General features: G+C 37.6%; 1 protein-coding gene across 1 annotated transcript in view; it reads right to left on the bottom strand.

Moving 5' to 3' along the window:
* m (miniature) overlaps positions 1-24225 on the bottom strand; it is a 111527-nt gene that overhangs the window by 46977 nt on the left and 40325 nt on the right. Inside the window, exon 3 of the mRNA XM_034972474.2 lies at positions 21170-21245. Coding sequence (XP_034828365.1) covers positions 21170-21245 — 76 coding nt within the window. The remainder of the gene's footprint in view (positions 1-21169; positions 21246-24225) is intronic.

Genomic DNA, 24225 nt, shown 5'->3' with positions numbered 1-24225 from the left:
CTGGACTGAGCAGGCTGAAATTTGGCATGCAGAATGCAGATTTATAGATATACGCTAAGAAAGGATTTTTGAAAATTCAATTCCTTAAGGGGTAAATCAGGGGTTTGAAACTGGTGTAGTCCACGTGGACGAAGTCGCGGGTATAAGCTAGTTGAAGTATATTGGTGTTCTGGAGAGATTATTCTGTAGCAAAGATAAGATGCAAGCAAAATCTTGTACCTACAAGATTCATTAATATCTCCGTCTCCAGGATTTATCATATTTTTGTGTAGAATCGGAGCCGTTGAGGCGTGAAATGGTAACAGAAACAGACAGACACACTTTCACATTTATGTTATTAGCATATTGTATTTTACTAGGGTCTAGGATTAATTATAGATTATTTCATTATCATCATCAATCATCATTGCTAACAGATAGATGTCCACTGCTGGACATAGCGTACAACATAGCTCTTGTAGGGACTTCCACAGATCACGGTCTTGCGCCACCTGAATTCAGCGCAGTGGCGTGCAGGTCATAGAGGCATAAAAGCTCTGCTTACCCTAGTTGAAATGGCTCTATGGTCATTTTTCATCATGAAAATTACCTCTAAATAGGTAACCTAACTGATTAATGCCTACCCTAGCTTGGAACCCTATGCACGCCACTGGGTGTTCCTATGTATCCCATACCTTTGAGCTATTGTCGTTTGCAGACTTGTTATAGAGGAACGCTACTCAAATTCCGTGAGGAACACCTTTGTACACAAAAAAACATAATGCGTATGTACTTCAAAGCAATTACTGTATCAATAAACTTTCCGCCTAGTGATGAGTCATAAAACGCGTTTTACACCCGTCGAACCGCCTGCCCACCTGAGGGGAACATATTGCTGTATAAAGTGTTACGTCATAATGTACGTAACAACCCAGCAGGCTGACGTTAGGACCGATGTGTATATTTGAAGACCTCCCTGGTGCAGTAGTAAGCACTGTGGTCTTATTAGTGGGAGGTCTCGGGTTTGATTCCTATAGTCTGGTGGGAGGCTTTGGCCGTGGCTAGTTACTACCCTACCGGCAAAGCCGTGCCGCCAAGCGATTTAGCGTTCCGGTACGATGCCGTGTAGAAACGAAAGGGGCATGGGTTTAATAAAAACTGCGATACCCCTTTCAGGTTAGCCCGCTTCCATCTTAGACTGCATCACCCCTTATCACCAGGTAAGATTGCAGTAAAGGGCTAACTTGTATCTGAATTTAAAAAAAATTACAAAAAAAATAACCTTGTAGCATGATGCCAGTGGGAGATAGTGAGTACTAAAAGAATTTGTTTAAAACTCCAATGTAACAACCCTGCAAACAGCTGATCGCGAAAATGAGCTCAAAGCTTTTGTTAACTCGAAGGAAACGTTTGTCAAGTTGCAGGGACAACGAGAGAATCTATGTCACTAAATACTTGGTACTACACAGGATGTAACCAGAATGCTAGCAAAAACTTAGCGTTATTGTTATAATACCTAAACACAATCCAATACCAATAACCATTTGCCCCATTTTGTAGTTTTAGTGATTTAGATTTATCAAACCCGCAATGTATAGCATGCAAAACTCGGGTCAATGACCCGCCTACGACGCGGCATTGACTCCGAGTATCCTACTTACGTAACGTTCGTTGACATCTATCATCAGTCAGATGTTTTATTTGCAATGCATATATCGTAAACTATTAGAAATTTATAGGATGTTTTTATATATTTTTTCGCGTATTTTTGTGGTATCGGTAATCGTCAGTACTACATATTATCACCTGCCTTCATTTTTTCCAGCGTTCTGGTTACACCCTGTATACTAATGAATACCTACCACCTCATATTTTGTCATGTTAATTATTATTATGATTAGTTACTTCATGGTGGTAAGACCAAAGAATTAACGAGGCGGCGGCGTGACGGAATGTCTATACTTAACAGATTAATTAATTACGAGTGTCTCGATTCTTAAAATAATCTAATTACGTCAACTGGATTAACTCTTTAATCGTACCTTGTCGCTAATTTAAACAACGGCCTTGCAACTAAGATATTTAATAAAGTCATATTATAAAATAGGTAGATGGGACAAATCTACGAAATTCACAAAGCAAAATTATTACGGTTTACGAAATACAGCCCTCTGACAGACAGACGGACGGACAGCGGAGTCTTAGTGGTAGGCACCCTTTGGGTACGAAACTGTAAAACGGAGAAAGTTCTCAATTCGGTTAGATTATTTTTTCTTTCCAAACTTAGGTAGGTAATAACACTTTTTGCTAACTGCAGAAGTAAATAAGTATTTACTACACACAAAAGTTATACTAAAGGCCAAAGTTGACCGCACATTATGTGAAAAGTAACAAACGATCAGTTCGTTAACAATCTTAATTGTTGTGATTGGCTGAATTAGTGCTATTCTTGTTGCAACAATGCATTGTAGCCAATACTGAGCGAGCGTCAACCAATCAGAGATGATTGCGATCGTGACATTGTAGCTGTCATTCTACCGCGATCGCGGAGCTGTATTGAAAACGCGTGGAGATTCTGATTCCACTCTCTTTGATGAATCGACTTGAAAATCTTTGCCAATAATTTTCCGAGTGAGCTCAATTCGGCAACACGCGATTAACGGACACTGTTTCTCATATGAAATCATAGTTTTACTATTAATCCTGTAGCCACTCTGTCTTTTAGACCTATGTTTAAATATCTTTGTCTTGCTACAGTGGAACAATTTCTGAATTGTTGTTTTTGCTGAGGTTTTTATGGTGATTAGTCCTCTGCGTGTGTAATACAATAACTTCGTTCACATTGTTGAGGTCAATGACGCTACGCCAGGTGCTGCTGGGTTTGGACGTTGGAGTAAGGAGAAAATTGAATTGAAATTTTTATCTGATGACGATTTTGTGATCTTACCTGAAGATGTAGTTAATATAAGTGATGAAGACAGGAGCACGCTTATGCTAACATGGAAAGGTTATTTTTAATGTTTCGTTCTCTGTTATCACGACAGAGGAGTGTCGTGATGTCAGAGACCTTTTTAACCTGTTAGGACAGTTAATAAACCTAAAGAATCCTTGGTAGATTTAGCACCGAACTGCTTGCTTGCTAGCTGTGAAGCTTTGTCGCTAGGATGGCCTAACTAGCCGCGCCTAGTATCTCGCACCAGGCTCGAACTGAATCAATTAATTTATCAATTCTCCTACAGACCTAGCTGGAAATCTAATCTGGTACCTCCCACTTATTAAGTAGGTACATAAAGTATCAGTTCACACTGATCAGATCTCTGAGCGGTAAAATCCATAAATAATACGTAAGCTATATACCACGTTGTCTTTGTTTAAATAAGGCAATACTTGGTTTGTATTGTGAAATATGTCCATGTCTCTACCCTTGCTACTTCTAAATAAATTCCTTCCTTGGCACATCGAATCATTTCACGAGCTTGTTCCGCGATGAGCTAATGATAATGATAGCCGCGAATCGCCCGCGGCATTTAATAGACACGTCATTTTCTCACCGCGCTAATTGTATAAAAACTCGATACGATCCAAGCAATTTTTATATATTTTGTGAAAAATACTAGATACATGTATGATGTGGTCTACACCGAGAGATACGTCCACTTCTGTACCCTTGCTAGTTCTAAATAAATTCTTTCCATGACACATCCAATAATTTCACGAGCTTGTTTCGCGATGAGCCAATGATAATGATAGCCGCGAAATGCCCGCGGCCCTCAATAGACATGTCATTTTCTCGCCGCACTAATTGAATACAAGACTCAATACAAGTCAAGCAATTTTTTACATGTAAAAAATAGCATTGTTAAAATTTGCCTACCGAAATTTTATGATTTTTTATAATATAATTAATGAGCAATCGCGCAGGCAGGTCACCTAATGATAAATTATAATTCAACTGGTCTTATGAACAATGGCAGCAGCAAAGGAGCCAAACTAGGTCAGTGATTCATGAAGAACCTGGGCTCATGCCACTGTCTAGTTCGAAGACTAGGTATAGCAGTTCTTTATAAGCTTTATCGATCCAACTAGAATTTGTTGAACAAATTACAATACCGGTCAAGTGTTAGTTGGACTCGCACACTGAAGAGTTCCGTACTACCGTACAAGTTCATAGTGTTATATCTTGTACGATGGTACGGAACCTTTCGTGTGCGAGTCCGACTTGCACTCGAACGATGTTCTACAATAGCTACAGATACCTAAACTTTTTTCTTTTTGAACGATTTATACCAAAGTATCTTCAAAAATCCAAATTATGTGATTAAAAACGAACTAAACGGAAACCAATTTGGATGACACAAAAAAGTCCAATTATCCATGCTCGCATTCGTGCCCTAAACATGTGAATGGAACGTGTAATTTTGTGATTACCACCGCGTTTCTTTCGTCCGAGGCTTGCCACTCACCTATGCACCAAAGGCCGGTGGAAAATTTTGAGAAGCTGTTTAATAAACGCTCCACGTTGGTAGTTGGTGCGGTGGTTCTTCCGTGTTGCCAGATGCTATGAAAACAAGTACTGTGATGTTACAATTTTACTTCAACAACTAAAACTGAGGGCCACGACTTCATCCGCATGGATTAAGGTCGTTGAAAATCTCATGGGGAGACTGTTTGATTTTCCCGGACACAAAGTGTCACTCTCCATGTCTTTAATCCATGCAAAAAATCACGTCGATCTGTTGCTCTGTTTGCGGCGTGATTGAAGAACACACCAACAAACATACTTTCGAATTTATAACACGGGCACACTACGTTTTAAAGGAAATTTAAAGAAATTTCAGCTTTCTAAATCCAAGAGCTTGGGCTGGGCATTGATGACTCAGGACAGGTCAATCAGTGAGTGAGTCAGGACTTTTCTTCTTTTACATAATTAGATTTTAAGTATTAACCTGCCATCTTAACAGAAACGGATGCGGATGTTTTTTAATATTCAACAACATTCACATTTCAATTTAAATTTCACAAAGTATCTCATTAGGATTCAACTGGCTGATCCAGTATACAACACGCAAGTAACCTTACAAACTTTCAGCTTTTATCAAGCATCTCCTCAAAGTTCTCTACGAGCTCCTGGACTATAATTTTACATTACAAGTAATAAATTACACGTGCTCTCGGCACCGAACATCTGTCTTATCGCTGTTTGTTTCATAATCATGCTCGAATTAATAAATCCAGTCTGGTTATTAATAAACTTAGGTGGGTTGTAGAGCAGCTTCGAGAAAAACAAAAAATCTTTTGTTAGATTTTTATGATGATAAAAATTCACAGTTTTAGTAGTTTAGATTTCATAAGAAAACAACAAACCCTTATGGTTTGGTCAGTATTTAATATTTAGTTAATACTAGCTTATTACCAGACTTCGTCCGCGTGGACTACACAAATTTCAATCCCCTATTTTACCCCCTTAGGGTTTTCATTTTTAAAAATTATTTCATAACGGATGTCTAGGTCTACGTCGTAATAACTATCTGCATGACAAATTTCAGCCCGATCGGTCCGTACGTAGCTCGTAGGGACGGCGGTAACAAGACGATGGCGAAGAAAAAGGCAGCTGAAAAATGTGCAAGTGCATGCCATAACTATACCTCTCCCAAGTTAGCTCGCTTCCATCTTAGACTGCATTATCACTTACCACCAGGCGAGATTGCAGTTAACTAACTAATTGCAGTTAGGCTAACTTAAATAAAGGAAATAAAGAAAATATGGATGTCGGGATGAGGAGACCTTAATTCTGCAGTGGACAGCAAAAGGCAGTAAGTATACCTAGGTGACTTTTAATTCTGTCTACGAAGATGCGTGAAGATGCAAAACGCATCTTTTTAGTCAGTTTGTTTTCAGCAACGGTCTATCAGAACTTTTTAACATAGGTAAACATTAGCCTCTTCAATAATGCAACACGTTTTACTTCCTAAGAGTAAACTGTAGATGCAAAACCAAACCAAGTACCGTACGTATACAATGCCATGGTAATCGTATCTACAGAAATCACCACACGAAAAAAAGTTCACCTATTCATAGAAAAATTTCAACAATATACACTAGCTATGAGGTAAAAATCAGCTAAGATGCGAACATTTACATATAACAGTAGTTAACCGTAAATGTTGTGGTCAAACAAGAACTACTCACCTCCGGATAAGATCTCGTGAAAAGGAAAGTTTCGACGACACATGAACAATTAAAGCTAGACTTAGATTTCTTAACTCTCACTCTGATCTGACATTATATTACTTTGAACGGAGTTTGAACGATTCCCATTCTTAAACGAAAGTGGCAGTGTTCATATTTTTGTCTTGCTCTGCATCACATTCCTCATCGCTGAGATTCGTGACAGCTTTCCATTGATCACATATAATATCAGCTATAATAATAATAATAATGTCGCCCTGACCCCCGGCCGTTTGGTCTCCCCTGCCGGGGTGTCATCCTCCGCCCGGTACAAATATGTATGTATGTAATGTTTATGTAGGTTTATTTATTTTTATGTATGTAAGTATATTATATTCCTTTTAGCTTTTATATGTATCTATTTCGTACACGGGCGTGAGAGCAAATAATATATATATATTTAAATAACTCAGTACAGTTCATCTCTGTGGAATGCTGACCCCTCCTAAACTAGGAAACCCCGTGTCTTAGGGGCCAGTGCCTTCCCAAACATAGAATATGAATAGTTAATAATTTACAGCTAGGTATTACAACAGCTATTTAAAATAAATAAATAAACAAAACACAAGGTTTAAGAGTGAGACAAACTATGGGACGCGTCCGTATAAGCTGTGTATGGGTCTTCAAGGGTAAGATAGAAGGCAACTTTGTTCTTGAGACGGCACGCATTATGTGGAAGTTACTTACTCTGGAGTCAAGACCACTGGCAGCTTGGGTCCCTATCCCGCTGCTAGTGGGGCCCATTTTGTCGTATTTTTACTTAAATATTTATTTTATTGTTGTTTCTGTTACCTCATTTTTCCTTTTTACTGTCATTTTATTTTTCTGTTGAATCTGTTATTTTTTTCTGTTTTTATTATATTTTTGTTTCTGATTTTTGTTGTTGTTTCTGTTATTTTATTTTTGTAAACAGTTTTTAGCAATATTATAACAACGAGTTAAGTAAACGAATGGGAGAGAATGTATTAGGGTCTTCCAGGGAAATAATGCGGTGGATGCTTACCGCATGAGATTCGACTAGATTCCTCTATTTGCTTTCTTATATCATTCTGATATCATCTATGACTTATCTATTTGCTGACCTAGCTCAAAGTTGCTTAAACTTAGCTGCGTTATGGACCTTTTCCTCTACTTAATGATATTCGAGAAGTTTACTTTAGACAATAGTAATTTAACACAGATTTAGATGAACTAAAATAGGTATACCTATCCACTTCCGGTAGAAAATTTTAGTGTAAGTAATTAACAAAATTTATTATACAATTCAAATTAAGTGTTAGTTTGTCACGTCTGACATCAGTTAAATAGAACCATATTTTAAACGAATTACCTTAAGAAATAGCTTAAAATTATCTCAATTAGATAACAAGCTGGTTTAGAAGTCTCAGCCAAAGATTAGTATTAGTAGTAGTATTTTAGTACTAGATGATGCCCGCGACTTCGTTCGCGTGGATTTAGGTTTTTTATAATCCGGTGGGAACTCTTTAATTTTCTGGGATAAATAGTACCCGTACATTCGTGTACGGGACCGCCCACGACTAGCGGCCAGCAGGCAGAGATGGCAAATGCTCGTGAGGCGTATAACATCTGCCCCCAAAAACGTCAATTCGTGATGACCACAACCGCTCTGCCAAGTGTGTTACGATGATGAAGAAGAAGAATGTATAAATACTTAATTTGATTTTTAAACGTTAAATTAAAAATCAATTTGACGATTTATCTGGCCATGCCACGTCTCAAAAAAACGTTTTCTCCTTAAGTAGGCGTTAAATTTCAATAACATCAAATATATTCACAAATTCCTTATCATTAATTAAACCGGCATTTTCTCGTGTGTAAAATAAAATTATGATAACGAATTAAGTAAACATTTAACCAACCCAAAATCGCATAAACAAATTAGCTTAAAAAACTTCGTTCATCTCACACGCTCCAAACGTATAGTACGCGACAGGTCGAGATGGCAATCGGGGTATGAGGTGGGAGGACGCCCCGTACACCCGCATGTCACCCGCGTTCGCAAGCACCGCTGTCAGTGCGGGGGCTGTGCGGGTGTGCGGGGCGTTTCCTCTCCGATTGCCATTTCGACCTGTCGCGTACTATTATGGTAGGTATATTGCGTTTACGATCAATTAGCGAAATTGCGAGACACATAACTAATATAAAAACAACTGTTTATTACACATCAACAGTTTTATTTAGCTTCACTTCCATAGGCATTCCAAACCAGTGGTAAATTAAACTAGTTGACGATTCAAAAGCACTTGTAAAAGTTTACTTGAATAAAAATATATTCTATTCTATAAGAATTGAAATCGTACTTTTGGCATAAAATTTGACGCAAAAAGTTAAAATGGCGCGTGAGTAGTCATCTTTTACGTATTATTGTTGACTAGCTGATGCCCACGACTTCGTACGCGTGGATTTAGGTTTTTAGAAATCCCGTGGGAACTCTTTGATTTTCCGGGTTTAAAAGTAGCCTATGTCCCTTTCCAGGTTTTAAACTATACCCATGCAAAAAACACATTGATCCCTTGCTCCGTTGCGACGTGATTGAAGGACAAATCAACAACTAAACACATTATAATAGGGGTAGTGATTCGGTGTACGAACTTTCAACTGACTCAACAGCCAAGATCTTGTAAATAATTACCTAATCTTTATGCCCAACCGGGATTCTAAGTTTGCTTGCAAACAACTAAGCGCAACGCTTATCGGACAGCCCTTCGTGTTATTTCCGATCAAATAAAGAACTTGTACAAACGAAAACCGGCTAGCTAAGTAGGCAGCCGGTAAATACCTAATCGTATTTCATTTGCTGAACCCAGAGTCACGACGGCGAAGGAGAGATTAATAAAATTATTAATTTTTAGGGTTCCATACCCGAAGGTTGCAAACAGGACCTTATTACTAAATAATTAAACAATTATTTTTACAATTACAATATTGAAACCCCGTTGGGGCACCGCAATTTTAGCAGGGAGACGGCACTTATTAATCGTCAAGTCATTAATTTTGTAGTAGGCTTCTACGATTAGGATTTTTTTTAATGCATCGATGAACGCTGTATTATTCTCATTTTTTTGATATTGTCTGGAATTTTATTATAAATTTTCGAACAAATCGAGTTGGGACCCGTAGGTACTGTGTATTTTTAGTTAAGAGCTTGGCAAGATCATATTAAGTTTACGTGAAGGACGAAGTTCATAATAACCCGACACGTCTTCCAGTTTTGTGAAGTTCAACTACGCCTCCGCTATCCTCCGTCGCACCTGTCATTCTTCAGCAGCACTTTCAAAATCCAAGTTCTTTGGGTAAACCATACTTTTTTTTGATAATACAGTTGACACATAGAGCAAAATATATGGCAAGTTCTTTTCCAAAATTTATGCATTATATAACTACCTGGAATATGTACTATTATCATAATTTTGTGAAACAACAGCAGCGCAGCAGTTTAAAAATTGCTGAATTTGTTGGCGTGTCAAGCGAATGAAACTCGATGGCACCTCCAGGCACTTACAGCCGCTATCTGTACTTAATGGACCAATCTATGTGTTTGAGTACCGACTCCGAACACAGGCATTGTTGAAGTGTTTCAACCGTTAGCATTCCACGACAGGGCGTCATCGTGAGATCTGCATATTCATCAGAATCTGGTGAATCTCACCGTTACAGTTCCGTCATTCGCCTCACGTCACATGTGAGCTTTGTAGATACATACCGTTCACTAGAACTTGACCCCTGCCGTCATGTTGGCACCATTGCTTTGTTTGCTTTATTCCTTAGAATTTAGGGTTTATTATTGTGTGATTTGCAATGCTGCCAATATGGCGTCAGGGGACAAGTTATAGTGTACGGTCTATGCTTAGTTCGTTACGTCTTTTATTCATGGCACGCAACTTGCAAGTCGCAACTATTCTCTCAAACCTATAAACTAGTGACCTTGTAGATGGGAAGATTGATCGATTAGTTGTCCTATGAAGTTGTAAGATTACTTGAGAAATGGCTAAATTATTCATCATTAAATTATGAGTATCTATTTGTAGAAAATTGATTGTATGTCATAGGGCACCCTAGTTCTAACACATTTTGGAAGATAGGGATTTTATAAAAGGTAGGTGAGTAGTTACTATTTGCCAAGCTAACTATCGTATACGTAAGGGGGGTATTTACCTATGGGGGAGAGCGAGCATGAGGGACAAGGAAGATATAAAATAATTTGTAAGGAGTCAAGAAGGCGCCCTGGGAAAATGCCAAGAGCAAGTACCGAAAGGGCGCCCTCCCGCGATTCGGCCCATATAATATCGCCGAGAGGTTGGTGGGGCCATGGGAGGTGGAGGGTTGTCCTAGGTTATACCTATACGCAACTTGTCTTTTACCGCAGACAACAACAAAAACTTTGTTGTAATTGCATGGTGTTTTCAGTTACAGACACAGATTTTCAGGGACGTGTGGCCTAGTTGTGACAACGCATTACGCATATCAATCAATTGCGATTGTTAAGCAACCTTGACCCAAGTTGGTAACTAGTGGGCCAGCGACGATTGGTTGACCATGATGATGATGATGATAATGATGATTATTATCATAATCATCATGATCATGGGGTATGGCATGTCAGTTTGTATTAAACCCACACCCCTTTAGTATCTACACGGCATCGTACCGGAACGCTAAATAGCTTGGCGGCACGGCTTTTCCGGTGGGGTAGTAACTAGCCACGGCCGAAGCCTCCCACGGCCTACCAGATCAGAAGAAAAAGCTATTCCCTAATTTAAATAAGTATCCCTCTCATACCACCTCATATAAGTAAAGAGGTTACAGAAAATACGCTTATTTTGAGCAAAATTTATACAATTAGAGTTTAGTTTCTCATGCACGAGTCCCATTTGACTGCTACTTGGGAAGCAGCTCACGACAGCCGGACGGCTTTGGTATACAAATGATGACCACAACACTGCGACAAAGGTTTTGCGTAAACAAAAGACCTTATTAAGGAGAGCGTTTTGAATATAGCAGGATGCTGCACCTTAACATTTCAAACAAACAGTGAAATCTTCTTTTGCATAGAAATTAATCCGAGATTCCATTCGCGTGATTTTAAGTTTTTAAAAATACCGTGGGAACTCTAAAAATTTTCTGGATAAAAAGTATACTATCTCCAGGATACACGCTATCTCTGTGCCAAATACCGCCAAGATCGGTTCCGCAGTTGAGCCGTAAAAATAGGCTACAGACAGCCCAACAGACAAACTTGCAAAAATTTGCCTGTTTGTCTGTCTGTTGCCCGCGACTTTGTCCGCGTGGGTTTAGGCTTTTAAAAATCCCATTTTTTTTTATTTGTAATATAGGTACTTAGGCTATCTCTGTACCTTTCGTCGAAATATATCAAACGGATGGGCCGCAAAAAGCTAGGAGACATAATATGCAAACACTTTTGCATTTCAAAGTGCAGTATGCGGCAGAAAATAATGTACTTTGATCTTTAGAAAAAGGTTACGGCTTTGTAGAGCGTTGTCACTGTCACTCATACCTTGTCGGTATCAACAACAGAGACAACGCTCTACAAAATCGCTACGTCTTTCTAAAGGTCGATGTACATTACTTTCTTCCGCGTACTGTAGGTATACCTGAGTTCGGGCCTTTTCGTTGGCACGACACATTCTAGACACTAGGTACCTATTTGTTTGAATTAGATTTAAAGGAATGTTTTTTTTTTGTAAATATTTGTGTTTGTGTTTATCGTGTGTTGGATCAACCAATAAATTGATTTCTATTCTATTCTATTCTATTCTATTCTATACCCGCGTCACCGGTCACCCGCGATCGCTCGCAGCGGGATAGCGCGGGGGCTGTGCGGGTGTGCGGCGCGTTTCCTCCCCGATTGCCATCTCGACCTCGCGTAGTATACATGAATTCATTACATAATTGAACTGTCTTGCGAAACAGCCATGCAATTATCCTGTTCCTCTGAAACTACCATGTTCTTATTATGTTATCAAGAGCTAATTTCCGCAATTAAGTGTAGGTACGTCTATTACTTGAGATACCTAATGGATTAATATGGCTTGGTAATTATAGTTCTACTGTTAATAGGTCTTTCTAGTCTCCACCCTTTTCGAATAATAAATGATTGGAGTATACTCGAACAAGCGCCAACTGAACACAGCTAGTTTCATAGTACGCGACAGGTCGAGATGGCAATCGGGATGGGAACGCCCCGCACACCCACATAGCCCCCGCGCCAACCCAGTGCCATCACCTTTGGTCAAACCTTCGGCTCAGCCAAAATGCTTGAAATTGAACATACGCAATGAAAGAGACGATGCGAAGGGGGTAGATGTTACACTGAGTTGCGCTTGCGGCCAATTTTGAACTGAATTTTTTAAGATGATTAGGATTTGGCTTAGCCCAGACGTTTTGGCGATAGTCGATTAAACGGCTTCGGCCAGAAATCGACTTTCATTTCGAGACTACGAATCTATTTATTGTAACTAAAAACCAAAAAACTGACTTACTCTGTGTATCATAAGCGCGTCAGAAAAGCGGTTAGCATGCAGGTGGAATTCTATAAGTAATAATTAGTCATACATAATTGGCGACAACAATAGGTCCCACGAGGGTTGGGAGCCATTGTCGCGAAGCTTTCACGACTCATTACACAGGACGTGTCGAACTTGCGTGACAACGTATGACCGCTGTTTCTAAATGCACGTGACGCTAAATAGTTTGCTTTTGTAGTTTTATAGCTTTTCAGCTACTTTGTCAACTCTGTTAATTTCACCGCGGTCAACAGTCCAAAGTTATCTCTGTTACAGTCGCACTCAGAGTCGCTTAATCGTTACTTAAGGCATTCCTTATCCATACTAATGAATGCCTAAGTAACGATTAAGCGATTCTGAGTGCAGCTGTTAGTAGAGGAGCTAATATAATGTTCAAGATGATTATGTTGATGATATTAATTATCACCACTATACCTATCGTCATACATATTAACAATTTTGACCATCAGTAAGCGTAACATTTTACCTATTCTGAATCAATAATTTGAGTTTGAGTTTGATGCTAATTCATTTTACGTTTTAGTATGGTCGTATCATTATTTTTTGTGGTCTAATATGGTAAGCCCTTTGTTCAATAGCAAGTCATCCAAGACTGCTTATAAGCACAATTTGCATAACATTTTCCTATAATTTATTACCAATGTCGTATCCTTTTAGTTTTTGAAACTGCTTTTTGCAGAGACTATTCATTGGATTTCTCCTCGGTGGCTTTTTGTATGTTTTATAAAATATTAGATGATGCCCGCGACTTCGTGCGCGTGGATTTAGGTTTTTGAAAATCCCGTGGGAACTCTTTGATTTTCCGGGATAAAAAGTAGCCTATGTCACTCCCCAGGTCTTTATCTATACCCATGCAAAATCACGCCAATCCGTTGCACCGTTGCGACGTGATTTAAGGACAAACTAACAAACCAACAAACAAACACACTTTCGCATTTATAATAAGGGTAGGTACTGATGTCGCTATGACATTTATACTAGACAGAATTATTTTAATGGAAGAGTTGAAAAACAAGGAGTGGTCCATTACCAACTATATTTAGCACGTAATTAACTCTAAAAGCTTCAATTAAAATTACTACTAGTAGAATAATCACTGGCGACAAATATAGACGATTAAGAATTTAAAAAGGTTTTTAAAATTGTTTTTATTGGTATAAAGTTCGTGGTGCTTTTAAATAAATTATGCTGGTCACATTGCGTTCTTTCTTTCTCTTAGAGAGCTTTTTATTCATGTTTTTGTTTCATTTTCTTCCTTTTTATATTACACGTTTTACAACAGCTCTTAGAGGGACAAAAGTAATTCACAATATTATGTCCATTAATCGCTAATTTCTATTAGCGATAATTTGTGGTCTCTATTAAAACACATTTCGCACTGATGATACAATACTGTCGTAACTCAAAATATGTCAAATTTGAGATAAGACCATATTCAAACGTAAAATTCAATTCCCTACACGCCAATAATACCGTCGTTAGGATAGTGTAAGAAACAAATAAGATATGGCGCCATGAGTCAGTGTTCATGATTGACCAACTATCGTGATACCCTAACCAATATTGCATCATCTTTAGTTACATCTAAATTCGACGAAAAAGGACGTGACACTTTACGGTTTAGACCGCATTAATTCTAATTGGAACGATATTGTTGAATCAGGTATGTAAAAGTTCAACTATTAATTCGAGTTAATACATTATAGTTGATTTAAACCTAAATAGATATTTCTAGTTTATAGGTGTATTTCTAGTTATTACACTATTATCGATTCACAGAAATGAAATTTAAAATAGTATTTTCACTTACGACTTCCTTGTTGGTTTAGTAAGTAATTTTAGACTTAATACTGTTTTGCTGAAACATTTTAACTAGCTTGTTTCTTGTGATAATTTATTAATATTTAAACAAATACTTATTTGTTAATTACAGCATTTAAAATGACGTATTCGAACATATAAATTTAAAAATGAGAATATTGTCATTTACCGTTTTTTTTTTAATAATTTTGAGTTACTACATTGTAGGTGACATACAATATTTAAGGTGTTTTACTCAATTAATATTTGTTTTTCTTGTAGAATCAGTATGCATTGTGGGCGATTGCTTGTTGATATGGTGATAAAAACAACGTCAACCAATCACCAGAAGAAGGAAAACGATTAACCTATTCTGAAAATTGAAAGAATTGGGACTAAAATGGAAGTTGCATAAAGAAAAAAAACACAGGCTAATCCTGATTAAGAACTGGATTTCATATTTTATTTGGTAATTTCCGCGGCCAGCAAAATAATAAGTATCTCCTTACACTTACGCGGTACAAAAAATGAATGTTAAAGTAAAACTTATAAGTTTCTGATTTGTGGTCACTCTCAAAACGAGGGTGACAGCGTTATAGAAAAGCAAGTAAAGTGCTTCCTTTCATCTGGATCAATCTATCTCCCACTAATATTATACCTTAATTCAGACTGCTCAAAAGACAGGACTCTATAGAGTCAGTGAAATGACTTATGATAATTTTTTTGACCTTAAATCACTTCAACAACAGTGGGGTAGTAATTTTAATGTGAACACGGATAGAAACCAAGTATAATGGGACGACATTAAGATGTTTGTATGTATATTTTTTATTGCACTACAAAAACACAAATAACAGGTTACAAAAAAAGATCTTAAAAAGTAGGTACAAAGATGCTTTGCATTGAAAAGGAACATCCAAGTACTTTTTTCTACAAGACTTCTTACGAAGATGAAAATTACTAAAATGTTTTAGTACGTAGTACATGACGAGCTGGAAACCAAACGTTATTATTTTCTGTTGCTTTGACACCAGCATAAACAATTAAATCAAAATATAAAAAAGACACGAAAGAACTGCTCGACAAAAATATGATTCCCAGGACTTCGAATCATACTTTCGAGATTTGACTGGTTAATTATTTTAAGTACTTAAATAAAAAATATTACTGCCATTTTGATGCTAATTATTAGTAACAGACTGATGTATTAAGTATACTTTTATTTGTTTTGCCTAGCTCCAATTTAGTGACTACGTACAATTTCAGTGCAGTTACAATAATAGCTGATTATTTAAGTAAAACAATAAATATTTTGATTGGCTCTGTTTTTTTGTATTCAAGACAAATTTTGTTTATTGTTTTGGAAGGTATATTTTGTTATTTTATGTTGAAATGGGCACAAATTGGTGAAAAAACATTTTGATTATTACTTTTTATAAATAAAAACTGATTATCTGATTGATTTTTCTTGATTATCTGGTTTTATTTATCAATTTCCAAACCTAAATGTGAAAATTATTATGTTGGAGGGAACTATAAAACTTAAAACTAAATTTAAAAATTGTTGTAACTACAAAATTTTACTCAAAACCATACGGAAAAAGTCACCTATTATTTGTAGTAACTCAAAAATTTTCAACAATAACTATACAACTAAAAATAATTATTCATTCTGAAAACTCTTTTTTCAGAAATACAGTCTTAACTCAAAAATTGCGAATTACAGTTACTACTTGTAATTTTTAAAATAATTGGTAAAAGATAATTGCGTTAATTTTATTTATAAACCTTATAAAGTATTTACTTTTTTATTATCTATAACAGGAAGTGAATAATCAGTTTTTCGTCGATTCTGAAAAAAGTCATTTTTTGAGTTACGACAGTATTGTATTATTAGTGCGATTTGATCTATCCCATCCAAAATTACCTTTTGCGTAATTTAACAATCTAATCTAGTCCAATCCATGAGCCTACATGCGTCCACTGTTGGACATAGACCTTTTTAAAAGCACGCCACCAAACACGGTCATCCGCCTTTCTCATCCATTCGCTTCCTGACATCTTATTCAGAACGTCAGTCCAGCGAGCTGGAGGTGGTCCTACTGCGCTTACCGGTAGTCTCCACTCTGCCCAGTCAGTTCTGTGACAGACATGGCCTGCCCACTATCACTTCAGATTGTGCTTTGTCAGCCGCTATTGGTAATCGTATTAATATTATTAAACTAAGCCAATGCGTGTAGCAGCAAAATTTACAAAAACTATTTGTTTTTTTTTTTTTTTTTTCGTTTTTTTTTTTAATACAATAAAACTTAAAGCTAGCCTTATCTAATTACTATATAAAGCATGACCGCGTGAAATGGTGCCAAGAATACTGGCTGCATTTCCGCGCTGGACAGCCAGGCTGATCCGTTGCGCAAAAAATGAGCCAGCCCTTCTGTCACCAGTTGAGGCTTTAAAATTTGATATTATTAAACAGATCTCCTCTAACTACTATTCTACTTCTTAGTAATGAAGATCAAACGTTACTATAATTTAATGGGATTGTTATGACGATGCTTCAAAATCTCTGATCGGCCGCATTAGATACGTCGTATCAACGTAATCCTCTCAAGTATTTTTATGGCATTTCGAAAGCTTTCAATCATAAGCTGCTCTGGGGGTCTGTGTATTGATATCGGAAGACACGGATTATATTTTTTATGTATAAGCTCATTGTTTTATTTCATCTTAACTACAAGCTGCTTCCAGCGTTGTCGATGTACTTAGTTGATTGATAAAATACTTCAAGCTTTCTTTCACGATCTTCAACCTCTACTGCGAATTTTTTCAAATAGGTACTCATAGATAGGTAGATACATACTTTTAATTTTTCATAATGAGTCGTGAAAATAAGAGTAGGTACCTATTTGCTTTTATAATATTATGGTTCCAAAAGAACGTTTATACTTTCCATTAGTCATTACTCAAATTTAAACGTTGTGTAAAAACACACTCAATAAGTCACGGCTATGACCATTTTTCAGTTTATATCCATAAAAATTTAGTACTTGGTATTTCGGTTAGAATAATGAAGAAATTCCTGTTTCAGAATTTTCGGTAATCCCACTCCTGATTTTTAAAATTTCTACTGAAACGGTCAACTGTTGTGGGTCAGCTTATAATACCGTAGACCGTGGGTATGCCTATTTAGCCAATCGCAGCAATTGAGATTGCAGCACTGAGTGATGCAGCTTTTAGTAATCCACCAGCAGATTGTTGATTTGACAACTCTTAACACTATATCCCTAAACAAGTTACTCAAACGAGTTACACCTAAGCCTCACAACCTAGTGCGATTCTGCGAGGCGCGTCCATCCGTCTAGGCGTCGTTTTTGCTGCTCGGTCCATTTGCCGTGCAATATGTATGTTATGTGGGCCACCGGACGCACGCTCGCGGCCCGCTCAAATGGAGCGGACACTGTAGGCTAGGCTGCACTCCCGTTCACCGCTTGCTGTTGGACTGCAACATTGTTACTTCAGCTTTAGTTTCGGACTTCATTTTCAGTTGCACTCCTCTGACATAGATATCACAGACTTCTTTTGATAAGAAAAGAAAGCAAAAACGTTTAATTAGTAAATCTTGCCACTTACATGATATATCTAAGGGTTGGTTATCAGTCACTTTAGCTTTAAAGCCAAAATGCCTCAAGCAGAAAAGCGCTGGAATAAACTGTGTCATGTGTGGCAATTACCCGAAAAAAGGTTCCAGCTCAGCATAATGCCATAGGTATCCCTTGTACCTACTTACATTTATTATACGAAATTAATAATAACCTTTACCGCTAATGTTCCATCAACCTAACTAAGTGAGAAAAGTGTTATTTAGCTGCTAGAGTCTAGTTGGCCGATAGGGTTACCATCAAATCTATACTTAATATTATAAATGCGAAAGTGTGTTTGTTTGTTTGTCCTTCCTTCATGCCCTAACTAAGCAACCAATCGACTTCATTTTTGGCATAGAGATATTTGAAAGGACGGAAATAAACATAGGCTACTTTTTATCCCGGAAAATCCAAGAGTTTTAAATCCACGCGGACGAAGTCGCGGGCATCAGCTAGTTTTATAATATAATATGATTAAATCGTTTAGTAATGGACGTGGAAGTTATACCGCCGAGTTTCTTGCTGGTTCTTCTCGATAGGAAAGGCATTCCGAACCAGTAGAATTTGATGATTCAAAAGTACCTACTTGTAAAAGTTTAATTGAATAAAAAATATTCTATTTTTTTTTCATGGCAACCCTACCAATAGTTGGCACTCGGCCGACCTCAAGGACGCTGCGATTCTGGGTACAGATTCTAGGCCGACTTTTTGTGGCAGGCGGAGACGAATGGCGCCTCATTTATATCGTCTGATAACAAACACGAACGCTGCATTACTAACACTGATAATGGAACCTTATTCGGAATCAGAATACTGATCAACGTACCTTTTTTAAAAGTTTAACGTAGGTAAATATAAACTTATGCCGCACTTATAAAAATTTTAGTCTGGTGAGAGACTACGGCGTGTGCTACGGCCGTGCGATTTACCTAGTTCGATACTGTGTAGAAACTGAAAAGGGGTAAGTATGGATTAAAATATAAAACTGCCATACCCCTTCCAAGTTAGCCCGCTTTCATCTTAAACTGCATCATCACTTATCATTATCAGCAGGTGCGATTGCAGTTAAGGGCTAACTCGTAATGGAATTTAAAAAAAAATATATAGGTACTAGCTAGTGGAATTAGGATTATTTTTTATATCCCGTGGGAACTCTTTGATTTTCGAGAGTAAAATGTACCTATTATGCGTCTTCAGGATGCAAGCTATCTATCTATCTGTACCAAATTTTGTCAAGATCAGTTTAGTGGTTGAGCCGTCAAGACTGACAAATAGACAGAAATACTCATTCCCACTCCTAACTAAGCTTATGCTAGAAATGAGTAGTAAGTACAAAAATATACGACCAAGTGGGGAACATTTATCGTCAAAATTCGATTGAAAAATTAATCCCTACTCATATTCTTACAGCCTCAGATAGCTTCTTGTATTACAAATTACAATGAATTGACTTGGTAATAAGACAAAAACAAATGAGTCGCATAATCCAATAAGTCAGTGACACAATCTATTTATTTATCTAGTTCTAGGCGAGGAATATTAAAACTAGACTTGTAACTTGTAGACGAAGTAACGGGTCCGGTGATAAAAAACGGCGCTAAATGAATACACAGTGTCGAATACAGACATACGGAATAAATATTTTCAACATACTTGTTTCGCTTCTCTTATTTGTACAGTCTTTAGGAAAAGTCACAACAACAACTACAAGCATACAATAATATTGAGACGAAATCGGTGAAGGGTCACGTGGAAAACCCGACAGAAGCTAAGCTTAGTTTTTTCGCCTATAAAATATATAAAACCTATAAAAACCTGAGTTTGCTGTGGGCTCTTCTCAGACCTGGCAGCGTTTGGAACCCTCGTAGCTTTAGTTTTAAGTTCGCGTAAAAGTTAACACCAATATAAATTATAATATCATCATCTTACAATTAATGCAACAACAGACTATCAAAAAGTGTAATTCATTACCTATTTTAAATAAACTTTTTTCACTTTGACTTTGTAAATAAAAAGTACCTACATTCGTATTGGGCACGTGAGATAATTTTCCTGAGCGGCGATTTGTCCGTTGTATTTTTTGTTCTGTCTCGCTCACGCAAATCTCTTTTTAACCTAAGCTACATATGTTGTGAAGCTTGTTTTGTTCTATATATCGTAGCAATAATGGATTTTGTTATGCCCTTTTGTTATAAAGCCCTCGAATTAATTAATATCAAATTTATTCCAAACACTAATTCAAATAAGAACGCGTAAACATTCAAAAGCGACAAGGAATTATTTCAAACAGAGTGCTTTTGGTTGCGACCGTACATGCGCAAGATCAGCTTTTGTTTTCAATGCAGCTTACGTTTCTACCAATCGTTCGAGATTACTATCGCTTCGAGTTTGAACTCGGGTTTATTGATAATCTTCGTCTCGTTTTACAAGTTTTCTTTATATTTATGCGACGATGAACATACTAGATTATGTCTTATTTCAACTTTGACGTTTTACGCATAATTAGTATCTGCCTACACGGATATAAGTTATTTTAACGAAGTTGTTACATGCAAATTAGAATAATTTCAACAATTCATATAATATCTACAGTCATGCACATTAAAATTCCTACAGATATCAGATTCTACAGATATCATGTAAGAAGGTTTACTTATTTCAGTATAAATAAATATAATGGTGTAATAGCAGATTCTTATGATGATTCAAAAGCACATGCATAAAAGTTTATTGAAATGATTATAAACACCTATAGTAAAGTATCAGTTCTAAGTACATAATAGGTATATAGGGCGAACTGACTGACTGTCATATCACGTACAGCACAAACCAGTGAGTCTAGAACGTAGCTTTTCTCTATAACAGTACCTACCTAATAACTACCTTAGGATAACGATGCACACGGACGAAGTAATAAACATTAGCTAGTTAATTATTATGAAATTGTGTACTTACACTTATTAAAGCCAATAACACACAAACGATAGACGTCCGTGATATGTGCGGCGCGACATTGGTCGCCATTTTGGACCTGAAAAGAAAACAAGTCATTTAAAAAGTTTTCAAAAAACTCACGACTGTGGTTTACATTTCGGAAAATCAGAAAGCTTCCATGTGATTTTTACGCGTAGGTACCTAGTTAAATCCACGTTAATGAAGTTGCTGGCATCATCTAATAATATGATAGTTGAAACCGTGATAGCTTAGTGGATACGGCGTCCGCTTCCTATTCGAGAGGTCGGGGGTTCGATGCCGGGCACGCAGTTTTCGGAGTTATGTGCGTTTAAGAAAGTAAATGTCACTCGCTTTTACGGGGAAGAAAAACATCGTGAGGAATGCCTGCATGCCTGAGTGTTCTCTAAAATGTTCTTAAAGATATGTGAAGTCAGCCAACCCGCACTTGGCCAGCGTGGTGGACTATGGCCAAAACCCTTCTCATACTGAGAGGAGACCTGTACTCTGTAGTGAGCCGGCTATGGGTGGCTATGGGTTGATCATGATGATGATGATGATGACTATAGAAAAAAACGAAATGTCTCACAGTTAAACAATGTCACGAGAATAACTTGTGACCACGGGTCACCATAATATGCCGTTAGACTCTAAAATAGTTGAGGTAACACGCAAAGGAATTTCGTACGTCTACGTAACCGGATACACGGCATAGGCGGCTAGCTCATCACAGATGTTGGGGTGGCCACTGGCCAGTAAGTAATATTTACATAAGTGAAAATATCAGAATCACCAGTAAACTAGTTTGTCGGAAGCTTTCTCGCAGAGTCAGCGAAAACTACGGTCACTGCCGCCAGTATGTCATCGTCTTTATACATCGTCATAGTCATTTTAAAACGACTCATGCACAAATAAAGAGTGCAATGATTTCAGGATTCATATTATACATGTCTTTATTCCACCGTAACTTGTAAATGCCAGAACACATTTGGATGTATGGAATATTGTAAACGATGTGCAGAGCCTGAAATTGTACCACTTACTGATTAGAGTTTCCGCAAACTACTCAAATCGCCATCGATACTATAGACTCATCATCATCATCATCATCGTCAGCCTGTGGACGTCCACTGATGGACATAAGCCTTCCCTAAACAGCGCCACCACACCCGGTCTTCAGACTTCCTCATCCAGCCACATCCCACCAGCCTCTTTATATCGTTGGTCCATCGTGTTGGATGGCGTTCCACACTGCGCTTGCTTAAATGCGGTCTCCACTCAAAGACTTTCCGGCTCCAACGGCCATCTACGACAGGCATGACCTGCCCACTGCCACTTCAGCTTGCTAATAGTTTGGGCTATGTCAGTGGCCTTGGTTCTCCTGCGGATCTTCTCATTTCGGATCTTATCCCTCAGGGAAACTCCTAACATAGCCCTCTCCATAGCACACTGTAGACTGTGGACACTTAATTACCATTATTGCCTTAAATTCAATACGTTATTTATTATAGTAGGCATTTTATGTCCATCAATCCACCCGATAAGCGTAGCGCATGCGTGAAGAGTAAATCACTTAACCACAGTACGGGGCAAACATGTTATATTTCAAATTGCACGTTACTCGATACATATCGGTACGGTATGAGACCTCTAGTATTAAACTCTAGATACCCGTACCATAATACTAGCTTCACATAGATAAGTATTGTTATTATAATATTGAAAGCTGGTTTAGACATGCAATTTCTTAATGCTAGATTGCACTTTTGCTGTGCAATGTAATGTGTGATTTGAAATTAGAACCAATTTTTTATAAATGGTTTTCGCTTATGGTAAGTGATAATGCAGTTTATTTTATTTATTTGTAACAAGGATTATAAGAATGGGTAGAAAAATAATAATAGAAATAACCCCATGTTGTAATCTAGCGGGAATGCCGCCGATGGGAGTTGATTCCACAGTTTGCGTGTGAGTGGAAAGAAGGAACTACGATATTTTGCGATAATTTGCGTAAGGCTAAGTTAAGGGCGCTACGGTTTTTAAAGAAATACCAGTTTTTTTTTGTTTCAAAGTAAACAATCACATTTCACAAAAATCTAACACCATACTAGACCATCAATAAGAGTAATTTATTACCTATTTTGAATAAATCATTTGACTTTGACTTTGACTTTTCATTTTTCTGTATGCGTGTAAGTACTAGTTTCTCCTTTCACCAAAGGTTGCCTGATTGCTCACAATTATTTTTTAGTTTTAGTTTCTTTGTTTTTGTCATGTTATGTAATATTTTTTGTGTGCAATAAAGTATTTCTATCTATCTATCTATCTATACACAATGTTTTTTCTTATTTAATAAATCACTGTCCCCAATTTGGTCCCAACATGAAGTTCAAAACGCGCTGCGCAGAAGATAGGTGGGTACAATGTTTCAAGTGTTTTCAATATTATATATAAGCAACTTCCGATGCGATTCAGTAATGACCACTCTTAATACAGCCAACCGCAAGCCGCCAGCGATCGTGCAATGAAAAATCGTATGATTTTTTGCACGGAACGAAAGTGCATTAAGATGCTGAGGAATGCGTGGCGAGAATGCATCTCGCTTGATTAGCCGCCACCTATCGTGGAGAAATTTTGAACTCCTATACTTCGATCATTAGCTGTGATAGCCTAGTGGTTAGGACGTCCGCCTTCACCAACCACAAATTCTATCGCTCAGCAAGTTATAATACGGAGAGGGCTATATTTGGTTTTTTTTAAATTAATTGGCTGCAATCAGACTTGTTAGCAAGAGATGATGCAGCCTAAGATCGAGCGCATTTGCCTAGAAGATGCCTATTCAGTCTTGACTTGAAGGTACCCATATTATAATTGGAGGGTAAAACTGATACTGGAAGAGCATTCCAAATCCTCGCTGTTCAAATTAGAAATGAGGAGCCAAATCGCTTCGTACGCATCCGTGGAATTTCGACTACGTACAGGTGCAGTGAAGCTGTGATAGCCTAGTGGTTAGGACGTCCGCCTTCCAATCAGAGGTCGGGGGTTCGATCCCGGCCACG

The sequence above is a fragment of the Maniola hyperantus genome, chromosome 10, assembly GCF_902806685.2.
Source record: "Maniola hyperantus chromosome 10, iAphHyp1.2, whole genome shotgun sequence".
Lineage (NCBI taxonomy): Eukaryota > Metazoa > Arthropoda > Insecta > Lepidoptera > Nymphalidae > Maniola > Maniola hyperantus.
The sequence above is the reverse complement of the archived record's forward strand: the minus strand, read 5'-3'. Positions and strand labels throughout refer to the sequence as shown.